Below are 17368 nucleotides of genomic sequence, written 5' to 3'. Positions count from 1 at the left end.
TGGTGTACCTTGGTTCGCAGATTATGCAAACTATAGTGTCGGTGGTATCATCCCCGACGATTTTGACTCTAATCGAAGAAAAAAGTTTGTTCATGACTGCAGGTTCTATCTATGGTACGATCCGTTCGTGTATAAAAGAGGAGTTGATGGTTTGATCAGAAGATGTGTACCTGAAAAAGAGCAAGAAGAAGTGTTGAAGGCATGTCATGCTTCAGATTATGGGGGACATTTTAGTGGTGATCGAACAGCAGCCAAGGTTCTAATCAGGGCTATACTGGCCAACCGTGTTTAAGGATGCTCAAGAGTTTGTGAGGCATTCTGACAAGTGCCAAAGGACAGGGAACATATCCAAAAGAAACCATATGCCTCAGAACTCGATGTTGGAAGTGGAGTTGTTCGATGTTTGAGGTATAGACTTCATGGGACCATTTCCACCTTCATTTGGGAAAAATTATATCCTAGTAGCTGTGGATTATGTGTCAAATGGGTCGAAGCTGTTGCACTACCTTCAAACGATGCTAAGGTGGTGGTGAAGTTTTTGAAAGAAAACACCTTTGCTAGATTTGGAGTACCGAGAGCTTTAATAAGTGATGAAGGAACACATTTCCTGAATCACCTCATGGAGCGACTACTCCAAAAATACAACGTGAAACATAAGATAGCCATAGCTTATCATCCTCAAACAAGTGGGCAGGTTGAAGTTTCAAACAGGTAACTCAAGCAAATTCTAGAAAAGACGGTGAGTTCCTCTCGGAAGGATTGGGCAATAAAGCTGGATGATGCATTGTGGGCATACAGGACAGCTTTCAAAACACCAATTGGAATGTCGCCATATCAACTTGTGTATGGGAAGGCATGCCATTTGCCTTTAGAGTTAGAGCATAAGGCATTCCGGGCATCAAAGTTTCTCAATATGGATCTTTCTAAAGCGGCAAGTTCTAGACTTCTTCAACTCCATGAGTTAGAAGAGTTCCGCAACCAAGCGTATGAAAATGCTAAGATCTACAAAGAGAAAACAAAAAGATGGCACGATGGAAAGATCCAGCATAAGGAGTTCTGGGAGGGACAACAAGTTCTCTTATACAACTCAAGGTTAAAACTCTTCCCAGGGAAGTTGAAATCAAAGTGGTCGGGACCGTTTACGGTTCACAAAGTTTTTCCTCATGGAGCTATAGAAATCAAAAATCAAGAAAATGGGGATACTTTCAAGGTGAATGAGCACATGATCAAACCTTATTACCAAGGTCAACCAGGTGGAAGGATTGAAGTTGTTCGTCTCGAGGGATGAAATGAATAACCGTCGAGCCATGCGACGTTAAACGAAGCGCTTCGTGGGAGGCAACCCACGGGATTTCTTTTTAATAATTTTATGTGTTTTTGCATTTTATTCTGTAGGTACAAACTGTGTGTCTCCTGCGAAGCGAGAAGAGAAAACAAATCAATTTGTGAAATAACAGAGGTGTGACACGGGCACCCGTGTCCTGTGACACGGTCGTGTCACAGACCCTAAAGAAGAAGAAGATGTGAAAAATCAATTTGTGGAAAATAGAGTTCTGACACGGACACCAGTGTCCTGTGACACGGCCGTGTCACAAACCTTGGAGGTTTTTTTTTTTTGCGAAATTAAATTTTGGAAGGAGGCAGAGTTCTGACACGGCCACCCGAGTCCTGTGACACGGCCGTGTCAGGCAGGTGCGCAAAATTTTTCCTCAATTTCTTTCTCTTTGTGGTGGGCCCCCTATTTTTAAATTCTCTCTCTCTTAAACAACCCAATTAAATAGAGGATTTTGTAACCTCTCTCCACCACTATTTATCTTTCTCCTCCATTTTTTCTTCATCTTTTCCATCTACAACCCTAACCTCTATAAAACCCTCACATAAAACCTCCAAGTCCACCCTCTAATCTTCATCAAATCGCAATCCGTCTTCACAAAAGTTCATCCTCTCATCATCCAAAGCATTAATCTCTAATTTAGTTTTACTTTCACCGTGGTTTTTTTGTTTGTGAATTTTTGTAGGGTACCACTATGCCTCCAAGAAAAGCTGTGCAGAGAAGGAACAATGTTGGGACGTCTAGACCCACTCAAAGAGCAAGAAGAGAAGGAAACAACCATGGAATTAATTTCCGGTTGGATGCTCACAGAGAGAGGTACAATTCCCACCTTCGTAGAAAGATTTTACCGACAAGGTATGTTTGTGATGTTACTACTGAATGTTAAGGAATAAAAACAGAGATAAATCGTATATTTCACGCACTAGGTCTGCTAAGATTTATCCAGTTTGAGGCTCCCACATTTGAGCGTTTAACTTACGAATTTTTAAGCACTTATGAGTTTGAGATGAAGCTGAGAACAAACAGGGTGGAACCTGAGCATTACGGGACATTAAAATTCCGTATGTTCGATATAGACCATGAATTAAGTTTGGAAGATTTTGGGGAGGCTTTGAGGATACCGAGTTCGGGTGCGGGTAGGGCACCGAACTCATTTAACCCAGAATCGTTTTGGAAAGCTATCACATGTAGAGAGTCTTATTGTCCTAAAGGGGCAAAAGCGAAAAGTATCCAAAACCTTTGCTTCCGCTATGCCCAAAAGGCTTTAGCATATACCCTCTTTCATAGAGGAGACAGCCCTGGCGTGGCATCCATTCGGGAGTTATATTTTTTGTACTGTATGGCTGAGCCAAAACCGCTTAATGCGGCCGCTTTCATAGCGGATCATTTAAAAAAGGTTAGTCGGGAAAAATCAGGGGATATGTCTGTTGGGGGTATTATAACTGCCTTGGCTGATGGTTTGGGGTATGGTGCAGAGATGCAGAATCTTCAAGAAGTAAATCCGCGTATTTTAAAGATTGATATGACTGCTTTGATCAAGCAGAGAATGATCTCTGTGCAGCCCCAAACTTATTCTTTGATGATTCATGGGACTCACATTTTGGAATTGCCTAATCCTAATCGTGTGTCCATTTATGATAGAGCTAACTGGTTATATACGAGCACCACCCCGAATGGGGAAGGTGACATGGATCTTGAGTTTTTGGATGCAGGTGGTGAAGATGACCAGGAGCAGCAGGAGGAAGACGAGCAAACAGGTCCACATCCAAACACATTTGATGAGGGCACATCTCGTATGCCGCAGGACCAGTGGGGGTGGATACATACCGAGATTGAGTACTTGAAGGCGGAGCAAACTCGCCAAGGAGAGGAACTATTAAGGCAAGGGATCGAGCAAACTCGCCAAGGAGAGGAGCAGACCCGGCAAGGGGCTGCTATTTATGACATTCAGGAAATGATGCAACGCATAATGTTGCAATTTCCATACCCTCCACCTCCACCTCAGTGAGCACTGTAAGTCTCCCTTATGATTGTCTACACATTGCGGACAATGTTGAGTTCAAGTGTGGGGGAGATTCTTTCTTTTTAAGTTATTTTCTGTTATTTCCCTTTATTTGTCATTTCTGTTTCCATATTTTCAATTTAGCATGTGTGTTTCCTTTTTTTTGTTGAGTTTTCAATGCACCAGAATGAAGGTAATTCCAGAAGATAGTATCATGGAACATAGGTGAAAAAGGGGAAAGACGCATCTTAAACTGGCTCCCGGTCACCTGTGAAAGTTGACACAACTGAAGAAAATGCTAGACGCAACTTGATGGTGCCAAGTGAATGAGTTTAGAGTAACCCGAACCGGACATGAAGTTGTACAAAATGGAGACCATTGTTGAATCTGTAAGCAATACTCAACATGAGAGGATATACAAAGCCAAACACTTTATTTCATCATGAGAGACCATCGGGTATGGCATTATCATTCTAATTTTGCATTTGTTCTTCATATAGTACACAAATTGATCACACACACTGAGACACTTTTGTTTGTTTAACCCTGAGCCTTTCTCACCCAACCGTTATGTCTGTAATCCTTCGTTAACCAATCTTGACCCATCGTCCTTGTTGTTTCTTAAAAAAAAAATTCATAACCCTCCAGTTTCCCTTATATTTGGTATTAACTATAAGTCCTTACAAAAGTTTTGTCCTAAGCATGCGAAAAGATAAGTTTGGGGTAACCGAGTCCGGTAGCAAAAGAAGAAGGCAAGTGTAAAAAGAACGAAAAAAAAGAATATAAAAAAAGGAAAAGAAAAAATTGCAAAAAGGAAAAAGAAATTGACTTTGTTTTACACACTTGCCATCACTTAAAGAGTTCTAAAACTCCGGAAAGCAGAAAAAATCGCTAAACACTCCAAATACAATGTAAGGTGCAAAAAGATCTCGGACGGATTAGTTGATACCAAACCATAAACCCTCGTAGCCAATTTCTTTGTTTATCCCACCTAACCTAAGCCCCGTTACAACCCGTAAGTCCTCAAAAAGTGTGTGTTATTGATTATGTGGAATTGTGTTAGAATGTGTACAAAAATTTAAGAGTAGATATGCATGCCTTGATGATTGAGTGAAACGCTTAACCTAGAGAGAATTTGTGAGGAGTGTGATTGAGCTTGCAGGTAAAAGAATGAGTCAACATTGAAGTGCAACGGAAAAACTTCGGAGAGGGGAATCGAACACTTTGACACGGAAGTAAATATCAAGTGTGGAAGCATCAGTTGTGTTGTGGAGCAAAAGAAAAGTTCATGGGTGTCCTCTTGTTTTTCTCGTCCATCACTTGAGGACAAGTAATGAGCTAAGTTTGGGGTTGTGATCGGCCACCAATTTCACCTTGTTCCTGTGTTCGAATCAATGGAAAAGCATTTCATTCGGTGCTACTTTAATTTGTTTCAGTCTAGTTATTGTTAGTTTTGTTTATTTTCGTATTTGAATTTTGTGTGTTATCTTTTCTAGTTTTTGTTGTTTTTCCTTTGCTTTTGATCTTGTGTTGGTAGTGTTTTAAGTTTTGCAGATACATGGCACGAATCGAGACAAGAAGAAGTGAGTTTTGGTGAGACAGAGCTGTGACACGGCCACCCGTGTCATGTGACATGGCCGTGTCACACTTGCTGAAGAGAAATGCTTAAAATTGTGAAAGCCAAGAAATCAGAGATCTGACACGGCCACCCGTGTCCTGTGACACGGCCGTGTCAAACTTGCGCGCAGAAAAAGATGCGTTTTCAAATCTTTGAATCAGTCACTTAAGGAAGGGCACTGTGGACTTTTCGGAGAAAAATAATTGCTGAGAGATATTTAGTCACTGTTTGGAGAGGAGAAAATCACTTTTTAATTACCGAAAAACGATAGAACAAGGATTGGAACCGATAGGGTTTGAGGCAAATAAATCTTCAAGAGCATCCGCAATTGAAGATCCATTCACACTTCTCTTATTGTAATGTCTTCATCCTTAATTTCTGTTATCTTGACATTTGCCATGAGTAGCTAAACTATTACTTGTTAGGGTGATGTCCCTGGATCATGTGATGTAACGAATTACCTTTACCATTTGTTTTCAGATTATCTTTATGAAATTCAGTTTATGATTAAAAGTTCTTATTGCTTCATTATATTGGAAAGTATTTTGTTGATTCACGATTGGGATTTGGTATAACAAACCGACTTAATGCTTTTTAATCATAACGTTATCACTGATAATCACTTAGGAATAAGGGTTTGATGAATAGCGATCATATTATCCGAGCTATGTCTTATAGAATCTTGGTATAAAATTATCGTGATCAGGAATGAAAAGATGGTTTTAATCTCAAGAAGTTTTTCACTAAGGAATTAGGAAAAATCAATGTTCGGTATTGGTAGTTGAGAATTTCTTAAGTTAATCTGTTAATTGGTAATTATTTTGTTACAGAGCGATTCACACATCTATCCTAACTGGTCTTCGCATATTTTCATTAGTCAAACTATTTCATCCTTTCGTTTTACATAAGCTGTTATTTAAACTAAAAATCAAATTCAAATACCCCAATGACTTTTTATTCAATTGCACTGTTGTGAAACATATAATTCCTACGCAGTCCGCGAGTTCGATACTTGGGAAATTAATTCCCTTATTACAACATCGGTAAAAATAGTACACTTGCTATTTTACCAATCAGTCTCATAAATGAATGAGGTGTTTCCTCAAACAAAGATATGAGGATTTGCAGCTGATATGATGGGTGTGTTATCCATTTTAATGAAAGGGATGCATATTCTTTATCCTAGGCTACCGCCTTCCTTTTAATGAATTCAAAGTATGTGTACTTAACCATTTTCTTAGTGCCTATTCAAATTCACATCCAGTGAGATGGGAAATTTTTAAAATTTTATAGCATTGGTGTTAGTATAAGGGGGTAAATTGATTGTGACATTGTTCTTTCATTTCTTCAAAACTCAAAATGGCTCCAACGATGCGAATGATTCTGGTTTGCTCTCCTTGAGGCTACACGTTGGGTACTTCGAGACTTATTTCGATTGTATGAAGCATTTCAAGGATTTTTTTCCTATTTAATCCCATTAATGAAGAAGCGCATGCAAAAATCTACAACCTAGAACCTAACCCTTCCTCTGAGTGCTCGAACATCTTTCATAAGTATTAGACCCAAAGTCACTATTTGACGGGAGTAGGATCATATCTCTATAATGAGGAGGACCTGTCTTAGGAAGAGCTCTACTTGAGAACCAATTGGTGGCCTTTTTAAAGAAGCTTGGATACGTTGGCGGAGTTGTCCCATCTAACAAGGGGTCAAAAAACCGGTTGAAAAAGTGCATTCAAACCCGCTGGCTGGTGGACGCCAAATTAAAGGAGTAAAGGAACAAACTCTTTGATAAGTGGAACCATGGCCTTATTTTCCCTATTTCATTTTCTTGTATCTTCTCTGATGTCTCTTTTCTAGATTCTGTAGATGAGATGTGGAGTGGGGATGTTATGCAGTGATTGAAGAAAGAGATTCGGGCGACTTTTGCTTTGGTTAAAATTCAGAGTACTCCTTCTATTAGAGGGAACTTATACCTTAGGTACGCCTATTGGGACTCCTTCGGGTCCAATTATTGAGAAGGTCATTCAGATTACCCCTCATACTGCTCGAATGGAAGTATGAGTTTCCGCTGATCGAGTTGTGGTAGATAAAGTCTTACCATCTCCATGACAAGTATGTGAGGTAAGGTCCATCGCATATTTTTAAGAGATTCAGGTTGAGACACCTTCTCATAAGCATCCTCGGCATATAACTGTAGGAGGGCAGGCTTCCATTCATGGTGGAGTTAAATCCTATGTTGCTAACTTGTCTTGGCCCAAGGTCGGGTAGTGAATTTCAGTGCACAATTTTTGTTAAAGATTATACTTATTTCTCGGGTCTCTCTGAGGAAGCTTGTCAAAGGGAGCTGACAAAAGTTTCTTACCATACTTGACGAGCGTCAATGTAATACGGTGAACCGACTTTTAAAGAAAATGTCGCGGTAAGCAAGAGTCGCCACCGACTTTTATTTTATCTAATTTATAGAAAGGCTAAAAGAACAGAAAAAACCTTTTTGAAAGAGATTGAGTTCGGGGGGTAAGTTATACAAAGGGGAAGGTGTAAGGCACCCTTTGCATCCATGGTTATCCATGGGCTCTTAATTTCTTAGCTCACTTTATTTTCAAAAATGTTTGAATTGTTTGAAAAGTGGAGTGTGAATAGAAATTTGAATAAGAACTTTAGCTTGTAAATAAGCGTAGTCTTTTTGAAAAGTTTCTTTGAAAAGAAGTGGGAAAATATTTTGAATTTGAATTTGAATTTGAAAAAGAGCAAGCAATTAATAGCAACTACCCTAAGTTTTAAAATTCGTTCTTTTATCTTTTCAGGGCGAAAGGGTCTATCCATACCATGAGAGGGAAGGAAGTCTTTCAATTGGATGTTTAAGGGTCATCGAGAGTATCGTTCGCCATAAGACTGTCCCTACCATGAAGAGGGCAGGTAGTCTAAGGGAAGGATATAATAGTCATTCTTTTTAGGCATCATGCGAGGATACCTTAGCAATTGGGACAATCATTATATTTTTATAAGGCAACCTCGAGGGAGTTTCAATAACTTTAAAGGCAACATTGCTTTAGGTATCCTCGGAATCGAGGGACTTTGACTATTTAGTATACTTGGAGGCAACATAATTATAAGGCAACAAAGGCAATAAGAGGGATTATCCTAAAGGTGCGTGGGTGCAACAATCACGTGGTTAATTTCGATGACATTTATCTTGTAAAGTTAGTGATTCTACGTTCAGTTCATGGTTGCACTCCCTATTTTACTAACCACGCAGTTAAAAAATACAGAAATTTAAAGGAAGAATTTAAAAGTCCTACGTTATTACAATAAACACATGTGGGCGGAAAAATAAAGGCAGAAAGGTAGAAAACTTCTTTACACGGCTTTGGGGCAGATACATAATAACAGTAACGCGAATAATGAAAATAAAAGTCAAAACAATAATAAGGCAGAATTAAAGATAAAGGCGTAAAAAATAAAATAAAGGCAGAAATGAAAATAAATAATTAAAGGCATGCGACATACACTGGAGTGGGAGATGAGAAGAGAATTCGCGAATAAAAAGGATAAGTTTAGAAAAACATGGTTAAAAACCTTATGGCTAAAATTTTTATGGGTAAAATCCTAGTTGACGGACAACACCTACCAAATATGTGATTTAGGATTAGGGGCAAAGGTTAGTGATACAACCTAAAATTGATAGTTATTGTTAAAATTAAAACCTAAAAATAAATATTAACCTAAAATCCTAATCGATTAAAATTACTTAACTTAAATTAAACTTTAGTAATTTATTTAACCTACATTAGTTATCTAATTATTTAAACTAAATTAAATTAATTATCTAATCTAAAACTTAATTTTATTAAAAAATATAAAGGTTTATTATTTTTACAAAGTTAAAGAAAAAAAGAATTAATTAAAAAAAGTTTTTAGCTAAAGAGAATTTAAAATAAAAAGTAATTAAAATCAATTAAGAGAAAGAGTAAAAACATTAAAAACCTGGCGCAGTTAATCTGGTATGGCAAGGTTATTGAAGGAGCACCATGGAGCGCCTTGTCTGGACCGTTAGATGTGAATTGGCAGAGATCCTGTGGTGCTGACTTGAGGGTGCGTTGTGATCGTGCGTGAGGTAGCCGCATTGAATCCATAGGCAGGAATTTTGATAAAAATTGGTGTCGCCAGAGATACTCGAACCCAGGTTTTATAGCATTGCCAACGCTTCCCCTTCCATAGAACCAAACTATATTTACTGTTAACTGAGTCATTCAATAATAACAAATATAAAAGAAAAAAACCTATTGTGTCAGAATTTCAAATATTTAACGTGGGCCCCTTCTTGTCGCCTGCGCCAGTCAGTAGAAGTGGAGAGATAATGGCTGAAAGTTAACCATCCAATGAGAGATGGAGAGAGGAATTGGAAGATATCAGTAGCGAATCAGAACACGCTGCGTGGAAGTCAAAGGTCTCCGATGCTGTTCATTATCTTCTACATGTTTTCCTGCGGATTCTGCTGGGAATTTTGTCATGCTTTTACCTGCGGAATTACCTTTGTTTTTCTGTAACTTCAAAACTCAAAAAAATAACACGTTAACCATATAAAGAAAGCGCCCAAATTTACTAATTGACGGGCTACAAACTCATTAGTGATGTCGTTTTGATCAAAAAGTTCCTGGAACATGGAAAACGAAAACCTTCATCCTTAAAGCCCTAACCATGGCAAGTATGGATTCGTGCTATGAACTCATATAAATCATTAGCTTGGGTTAGTACACGATTAAATATGGAAAACGAAAGTTAGATACATATGAATATGAAGAATGAAAAGTACATGTTTCAGACCGTTTCAATCACGTTTTCTGTCCCACACCTACTCTTTGGCACCTTGTAAGGAGAATGGAATCACTTGTTTGGGTTGAAGTGAGCTTGAATATCGAACGCCAATTTTACTTGTTCTTGAATCTTTCTCTTAAAAGTATGATTGTGGCTGCAAGCTTCTTCACCTATTATTTTTTCGTCCCCTCATGGTCTGGATGAGTTGTATATACATAGTGGGATGAAATTAGGTCAATAGAATTGGAAGAAATCAATTTGATTTGAAGAAAAAAAATTGATTTGATTTTGTATGAAATATTTCCATTTTTGGCTTAACTCTATTTTCCAACTTTTCTCACGTTTCTTCTGAATGAATCTGGTCTTTATTTGGTTAATAAGAATTTCCCATGATTTTATTTGAATTGATTTGAATTTTATTTGGTTTTATTTGATTTAATATTGAATTTATATGAATAAATCCAAACATAAATAAAATAAAACCATAGAATATAATCCAAATAGTCTTTGGGCTTATTTTGATCTTAAAATCACGTGGGTAATCCATAATCCATGGCCCATTACTTAAAAACACAAAATTCTTCACCTAGGGTTTCATGCATTTTTTCAATTTTTGGCCAATTTCTAACAATCATAACTCTCTCAATTTTTGTCCTAAGAAGATGTTCTAGGACTTTTTGGAAAGCCCAAGATATCCTCTACAAGCCACTTTGGAACATATTTTTCATTTGGAGATTTTATCTCGATGATATTGCTCCTGACAAAAAACAGCTTTTTGCGAGCTTCTAGAAGGACCTGTAATGTTTTGACTTATATCTCTTAGGCGGAAGCATTTCTTGACCTCGGGCCCAACATGAAAGTTGTAGAGAATTGAATTTCCTTGGGAATAAGCTTTGGTTGGGGAATTTATGATAAAGCATGAGAGAATTATGGCCAGTCAAAGTACAGTTGACTTTTGCTTAGAAACCCTAAATTAGCAACTAGGACTTTTGTGGATTTCTGAACTTTCCTTGATGAATTATGATCAATCCTTGATCAAATGATGAATGATACTTTAAAATAAGTATGTAGATAAAAAATCAGGAGTTTTGACTGTATTTTGACCACAGTTGACTTTTAGGCCAAATTAGTCGACTGTTGACTTTTTGATCATTTGACTGAGCAATCTTATGAATCAGTGCTTGCAACTTGGCATGAGGATCCTTTGAGGCATATGAGAGACCAAGGGTTCCATTTGAGGTCTTAGAACTTGATTTTACTTTGAAAATATCAAAACCCTAGTCTGAGGGTTGTTGTTTAGGAGAGTGTACAGTCAGTCAAATCTTGAGCTTCTGATATTCAAATGAGCTTGAGTATAAAAATGTGGTGGGCAAATTTTGGGGTATGACAGTCAACAATTATGGAATTTGGGGAAAGGTCTTCTTACTTGACCATCTCCAACAAGAGAGAAAGAAAAGCTCAAGGAGTGGTTCGACGACCTTACAATTGATCAAAATCGAAAATATTTATATTGTGGTCGTGACTTTTGTGGAAATGACAACATTTAGATTTATCCGTTCGAGCGAACCCCCAACTAGATATGAGTTTTTTATTCCGATTCTTTAAACTCCTTGTTCACGCATTCCTTTAAGATTTTCTCACGCGAAGTGTTCAAGTGGGTGTAAGTATGAAACCTGGAGTGGAGTATGCACTCATTTTCTCTTTTAAACTGTCTAACACCTTTCTCTAATGGCCCCCACATGTCTCAATTTCCGTGTTTTCGTGTAGAATAGTGTGGAATGCGGACATCCGTTAAATTAATATGGATGGTTAGCATGATATTTGTGGATTGTTTGTTCAATGGACATAAAAAAAAATCTACAAATTCCACATTCAAAGTCTCGTTTCTTCATCATTGAGTATTTTTCTTCTGAATCTTACGGACGGCCCATAATATGCTATAAGTTTTTTTTTATAAAAAAAACTACTTTTTTTACTAAAGAAGGATCGTGTCATTAAACCATAAATCATAGTACAAGATAATAGTACAAGATAGTAACGAATAAAAAATGAGAATTAGATTCTAAATAATAAACAATGCCAAGACAAGAAAATGAACGACTATATTCACTTGTTTACGAATAAAGTAAACATTATAATTTAACTAACTATGATTGAAGCCATATTCGGAATGATCATATATTATATGTTAACTAATAGTACTATGATCATCATCCAAAATAAAACGTGGCCATATTCAAGCCATCTCTTAACGGAATATTAAAGCTACTTCCATCAAATATAGAGAAGTCTTATACGACATAACAGAGTAAAAACCAATGAAAGTTCAAACCACAAAAAATAAAAATAAAAATAAAAACAGCAAATTGTAATATAAACAAACTACTTGTCTTGGTTTTGAGCCATAACTTCAATTAATATACATATATTTGTTCCATGATTACCTATTAAATAACTATACAAGTACAATTATAGAACAACTCTATAATCATGGCTTCACATGGTCACAGTTAATATTCTAAATTCTTTATTTTTCTATGATTTATATAAATTGTTTAAATTGTTTAAATTGCCAACAACATTTTCACGTGGACGAATAACATCGACTAATAATATATCTTTTTTTAATTATATGACAACTAATTTAGCAATATACATATAAATATCTAGAACAACTTTTCTAGATGGAATAGAGCAACTTATTTTGACCTTTTAAGCACGGTAGAAAGTTTCTAAATGGAGCAAAGCCAGACTCCTCTGATAAGGACTAGATTCCACTTGTTTAGGGCATGAAATGTCAGGCCACTTTGTTGATATTTTATATGAGACTTGGTTAACAATTTACAATTTATTTAAAGGTAATTAATGAATGTAAATTGTCTTAATCTTTGTTAAAATTGTTTAATGACTAATATACTATATTATATTGACCTTGACTATACATGAATGGACCCATTAAGTAAGAACAAGAATGCCAAAAAGTTGAAGTGAGGAGACTTTGTCGACGACAAATGTCTCATTCAGTTGTTTCTTACTTCTTAAGTTTGTTTCTTGATCACATTGGTACAACTTTTGAGGTTTGAATAGTAAGCTATTGCGAATACTTCTATTTATTTTACGTAACCACACCAAAAAAAAAGCAATTTGAAAAAGAGGTGGAAACACTATTTTCAATAATTTATATAACATTAATTCATGTTATAATTGGATAAAAATGTTCAGGGCTAACCCAGGTGACTGGCTCATTAACCCCTGTCAAATTTGTAAGCCTAATAATTTAAAAGTTAAGTGTCCAAGTTGGAGTTCCCTTCTATGTTTAAGTTACTGCTAAAAGAATTTATACTTAAATGTCAGAATTTTGTATTTAAATTCACCATTTTTTAGCTGTCTGTTTATTTGAAGAGAGATGAGTACACCATAAATGTCATACTATTTCTTTGGTTGGAAATGTACAACAAATCTTTGAATTAATATTGATTTTATTAACTTGCAATCTATCAAATGAGCAAAAACACAACAACAATAACAACAACACTATCATGTGAGATAGATTATAGATTGCACGGGTAGAAAAATGTTTTTTTCTAGATAGAAGAACATTGGAGATTTTTTCTATCTTGCAATCTGTTAGGGTAAAGGTGGTGATTAGCTTCTCATTTCATAGGCCAATGCCTTATATACACAAGTACAATAGGATGCAATAGCTAAATCACAGAGGCCCAGTCAATTGGCCTTTAAGCCCAACAAACCCTCCCTTAAGTTGAATATCACAACAGATATCAACTAAAACAACAAACAAGAAAAAGAACATACAGCAGTAAGTAAAATTACATAAGGGAACTAATATCACACATTCCAAGTCCCTCCCTTAATCTGCAGAATGTTTCCAGCTTTAGAACCTTGGTCATGATGTCTGCAAGTTGCTCTTCAGATTTGCAATGCTTCAGTTCTACAATTTCATCCCTGCTTAATTCTCTAAGGAAGTGGTATCTCACATCAATGTGTTTAGACCTCCCATGCATGACTGGATTCTTTGATAACTTTATGGATGAACTATTGTCACAGTACACAATCGTGTTCCCAGTTTGTTCTTGCTGCAATTGCTTCATTATAGCTCTCAACCACACACTTTGACATGCACAAGAAGCAGCTGCCACAAATTCTGCCTCAGTGGTTGACAGAGTAACTATGGGCTGTTTTTTAGAACACCATGATATAGCTCCTGATCCTATAGTAAAGACATAGCCTGATGTGCTTCTCCTATCATCATAATCTCCAGCATAGTCAGAGTCTGTCCATCCTACCAATTTCAAATTTCCATCCTCACTCTGCTTGTACAGAATTCCATAACTCATAGTGCCTTTTAAGTATCTCAAAATCCTCTTGATAGCAGCTACATGTAATTCAGTGGGCCTTTCCATGTACCTTGCAGCAAGACATACTGAGAAAGCCATGTCTGGTCTAGTTGCCAATAGATACATCAGACAACCAATCATCTGTTTGTAGTAGGTGGCATCAGTAGGCTTTCCATGTTCATCTTTGATAAGTTTACATCCAGGCACCATTGGGCTGCAAACCTTGTTACAATCAGTCATTCCAAATCTGCTCAGTATCTCAGAGGCATATCTGTGTTGATGAATGAAGATTCCTTGTTGGGTCTGATTCACTTCAACCCCCAAGAAATACTTCATTTTGCCTAAGTCAGTCATGGCAAATTTCTCCTTCATAGATTCCTTGAATTGTTTCATCATTTGTTCATTGTTTCCAGTGTAGATTAAGTCATCTACATATAGGCTAACAATTAGAATCTTGTTTTTTCCTTCACACTTAACAAACAGTGTGTGTTCATGAGAACACTTCATGAATTTTTCAATGATAAAATAAGACTCTATCTTGCTGTACCAAGCCCTAGGGGCTTGTTTTAATCCATATAATGCCTTCTTGAGCTTGTACACTTGATTCCTGTTCTTTGTTTCAAAACCCAAGGGTTAATCTACATACACATCTTCAATTAGTTCACCATGCAAGAAAGCACTTTTAACATCTAATTGAAAAACACTCCAACTCTTGAAAGCAGCTAGAGAGAGTATAGTTCTTATGGTATCCCACCTGGCCACAGGAGCAAATACTTCATTAAAGTCAATGCCATATCTTTGAGCATATCCCTTTGCTACAAGCCTAGCCTTGTGCTTCTCAATTTTTCCCTCCTCATTATATTTTGTCTTGAAAATCCACTTCACCCCAATAGATTTTATACCCTGTGGAAGTTCAGTTAATACCCAAGTGTCATTCCTTTGAATTGAATCAATTTCTGACTCCATTGCTTTTCTCCATACTTCATGTTTTACAGCTTCATCATAAGTATCAGGATCTTCTTTAGAGCTAAACAGGGCAAGGCTTTGCATTGAATCGTGTTGATCTTCTGTGACATAATCTCTGAGGTAACTAGGTGGCTGTCTTGTCCTAGCAGGCCTTTCTTCCACATTGTCACTGTCACTGTGTTCTTCTCCAGCTTCTTGTCCTTCTTCTGTAATGTTGTCATCTGCACCATTGTTTCCACCAGTTTCATTAACAGCTTCAATCTCATCTTGGCTATCTAGTGCCTCATTAATTTGCTCTACTTCATTGTCAGCAATCTGATTTTCTCCCCTGCTGTTACCTTTGTTGCCCCAGTCCCAGCTCTTATGTTCTTCAAACACAACATCTCTGCTGATGATGATCTTTCTTTCAGTTGGATTGTACAATTTGTAAGCCTTGGATTCTTCACTAACACCAAGGAGAATGCACTTTGTACTCTTCCCATCCAATTTCTTTCTCTGCACATCTGGAATATGTACATGTGCCAGACAACCAAACACCTTGAAATGATGGACTGAGGGTTTTATACCACTCCATGCTTCTTCTGGAGTCATGTTCTTCACAGCAAAGGTAGGACATCTGTTCATGACATAAGTGGCCCAGTTTACAGCTTCAGGCCAAAATCTCTTGGGAACACTTCTAGCTGACATCATGCTCCTGACCATGTTCAAAATAGTCCTATTTTTCCTTTCAGATACTCCATTCTGCTGAGGTGTGTAAGCTGCAGTTAAGTGTCTTTTTATCCCTTGTGCACTACAAAATTCATTGAAAGTTGTTGATGTAAATTCTCCACCTCTATCTGTTCTAAGACACTGAATAACACAGTTTGATTCTTTTTCAACTAAGGACTTAAATTTTTTGAAAAATTCAAGAGCTGCAGATTTTTCTTGCAAAAAATAAGTCCAAGTTTTCCTAGTGTAATCATCTGTGAAGGTAATAAAGTACCTGTTGCCACCATTAGATTCTGGCTTAATTGGTCCACATATATCCGAGTGCACTAATTCAAGCCTTTGAGAAGCTCTCCAACTAGATTTCTTAGGGATGTTGTCTCTGTGTTGCTTGCCAGATAAACAGTCTGCACATTTGTCTTCTGTAGCTTTCACCTCTGGCAGTCCCCTCACCATTTTCTTTTGATTGAGAGTCCTCAAACCCTTGAAACTAAGATGAGCATACCTGTGATGCCACAAGTAGGATTCATCAATTTTGCTCATCTGCAGACACTTGGGTAGAATTACAGGAGCAAAAATCCTGTACATTCTATTGTTTGAAATTTGAGTGGTGAGAATTAACCCCTTTTCATCATGAATAACTTGGCAGATATCCCTTTTGAATATTAGAGTTAAATTTCTCTGTTGAAGTTGGCCAACACTCAACAGGTTGCTACTCAGCCCAGGCAGATAGTAAACCTCAGTAATCACATGAACCTTTCCTCCAATATTCAGTTTGATGTTGCCTTTGCCCATAACTGCCATCTTGGAGTCATTTCCTAGTTTGACTGATTCTGTGAAACTGTCATCAAAATCATGTAACCATTCCTTTGTGCCAATCATATGATTGCTACAGCCGGAATCAAGATACCAAATCTCCTCTTTGGTGCATTCACAGTTTGACTCAGCCATCAGTAGCATTTCTTCTTCCTCGTAAACCTCGGCGTAATTTGCATTTTCCCATTCAGGACACTCATTTTGATAGTGTCCAAATCTGTGACACTTATAGCATTGAACAGTTTCTTTGCTTAGTCTTCCTCTTCCTCTACCTCTTGCAGAGAATCTTCCCCTTCCTCTTCTACCACCTCTGCTAGCGCTAGCTACCTTCAATGCTTGTTCATCACTTTGGTCCTTCTGACACTTCATTCTTCCCTCATGAACAAGCAAGCTGCTCTGTAGCTCATCAATGGAGAGGGTTGTAACGTCATTCGATTCTTCAATAGAACACACCACATAGTTGAATTTAGCCGGCATAGAGCGGAGAATCTTTTCAACCACTGTGATTTGTTCAAGCTTTTCACCATGACTTGTCATGCGATTCGCAATTGCAAGCGTTCTCGCAAAGTAGTCATTCACCGTCTCATTTTCCCCCATTGCAAGAATTTCAAATTCTCGCCGTAAAGATTGTAACTGTGCTCGCTTGACCTTCGTAGAACCTTGATACTTCTTGCGCATCGCCTCCCAGATATCTTGTGCAGTATCACGAGTGAGAATCATCTCCAAGATCGATCGATCGATAGCTTGAAAAAGGTAGT

The 17368-nt window shown here is 37.3% G+C and overlaps 1 protein-coding gene across 1 annotated transcript; it reads right to left on the bottom strand.

Annotated features, from left to right (window-relative positions):
• Window positions 1–13595: 13595 nt before the first annotated feature.
• Window positions 13596–14630, bottom strand: LOC131618893 (uncharacterized mitochondrial protein AtMg00810-like). The gene has a single exon (XM_058890049.1). The coding sequence runs from the start codon at window positions 14628–14630 to the stop codon at window positions 13596–13598; it is 1035 nt and encodes a 344-aa protein (XP_058746032.1).
• Between the last annotated feature and the right edge of the window lie 2738 nt (window positions 14631–17368).

Source organism: Vicia villosa, linkage group LG7, assembly GCF_029867415.1.
Source record: "Vicia villosa cultivar HV-30 ecotype Madison, WI linkage group LG7, Vvil1.0, whole genome shotgun sequence".
NCBI lineage: Eukaryota > Viridiplantae > Streptophyta > Magnoliopsida > Fabales > Fabaceae > Vicia > Vicia villosa.
The sequence above is the reverse complement of the archived record's forward strand: the minus strand, read 5'-3'. Positions and strand labels throughout refer to the sequence as shown.

Excerpts from the sequence above, each read along its gene's own strand:
- LOC131618893 (XM_058890049.1), bottom strand. The coding sequence starts at position 14,630 with ATGAAGTGTTCTCATGAACACACACTGTTTGTTAAGTGTGAAGGAAAA.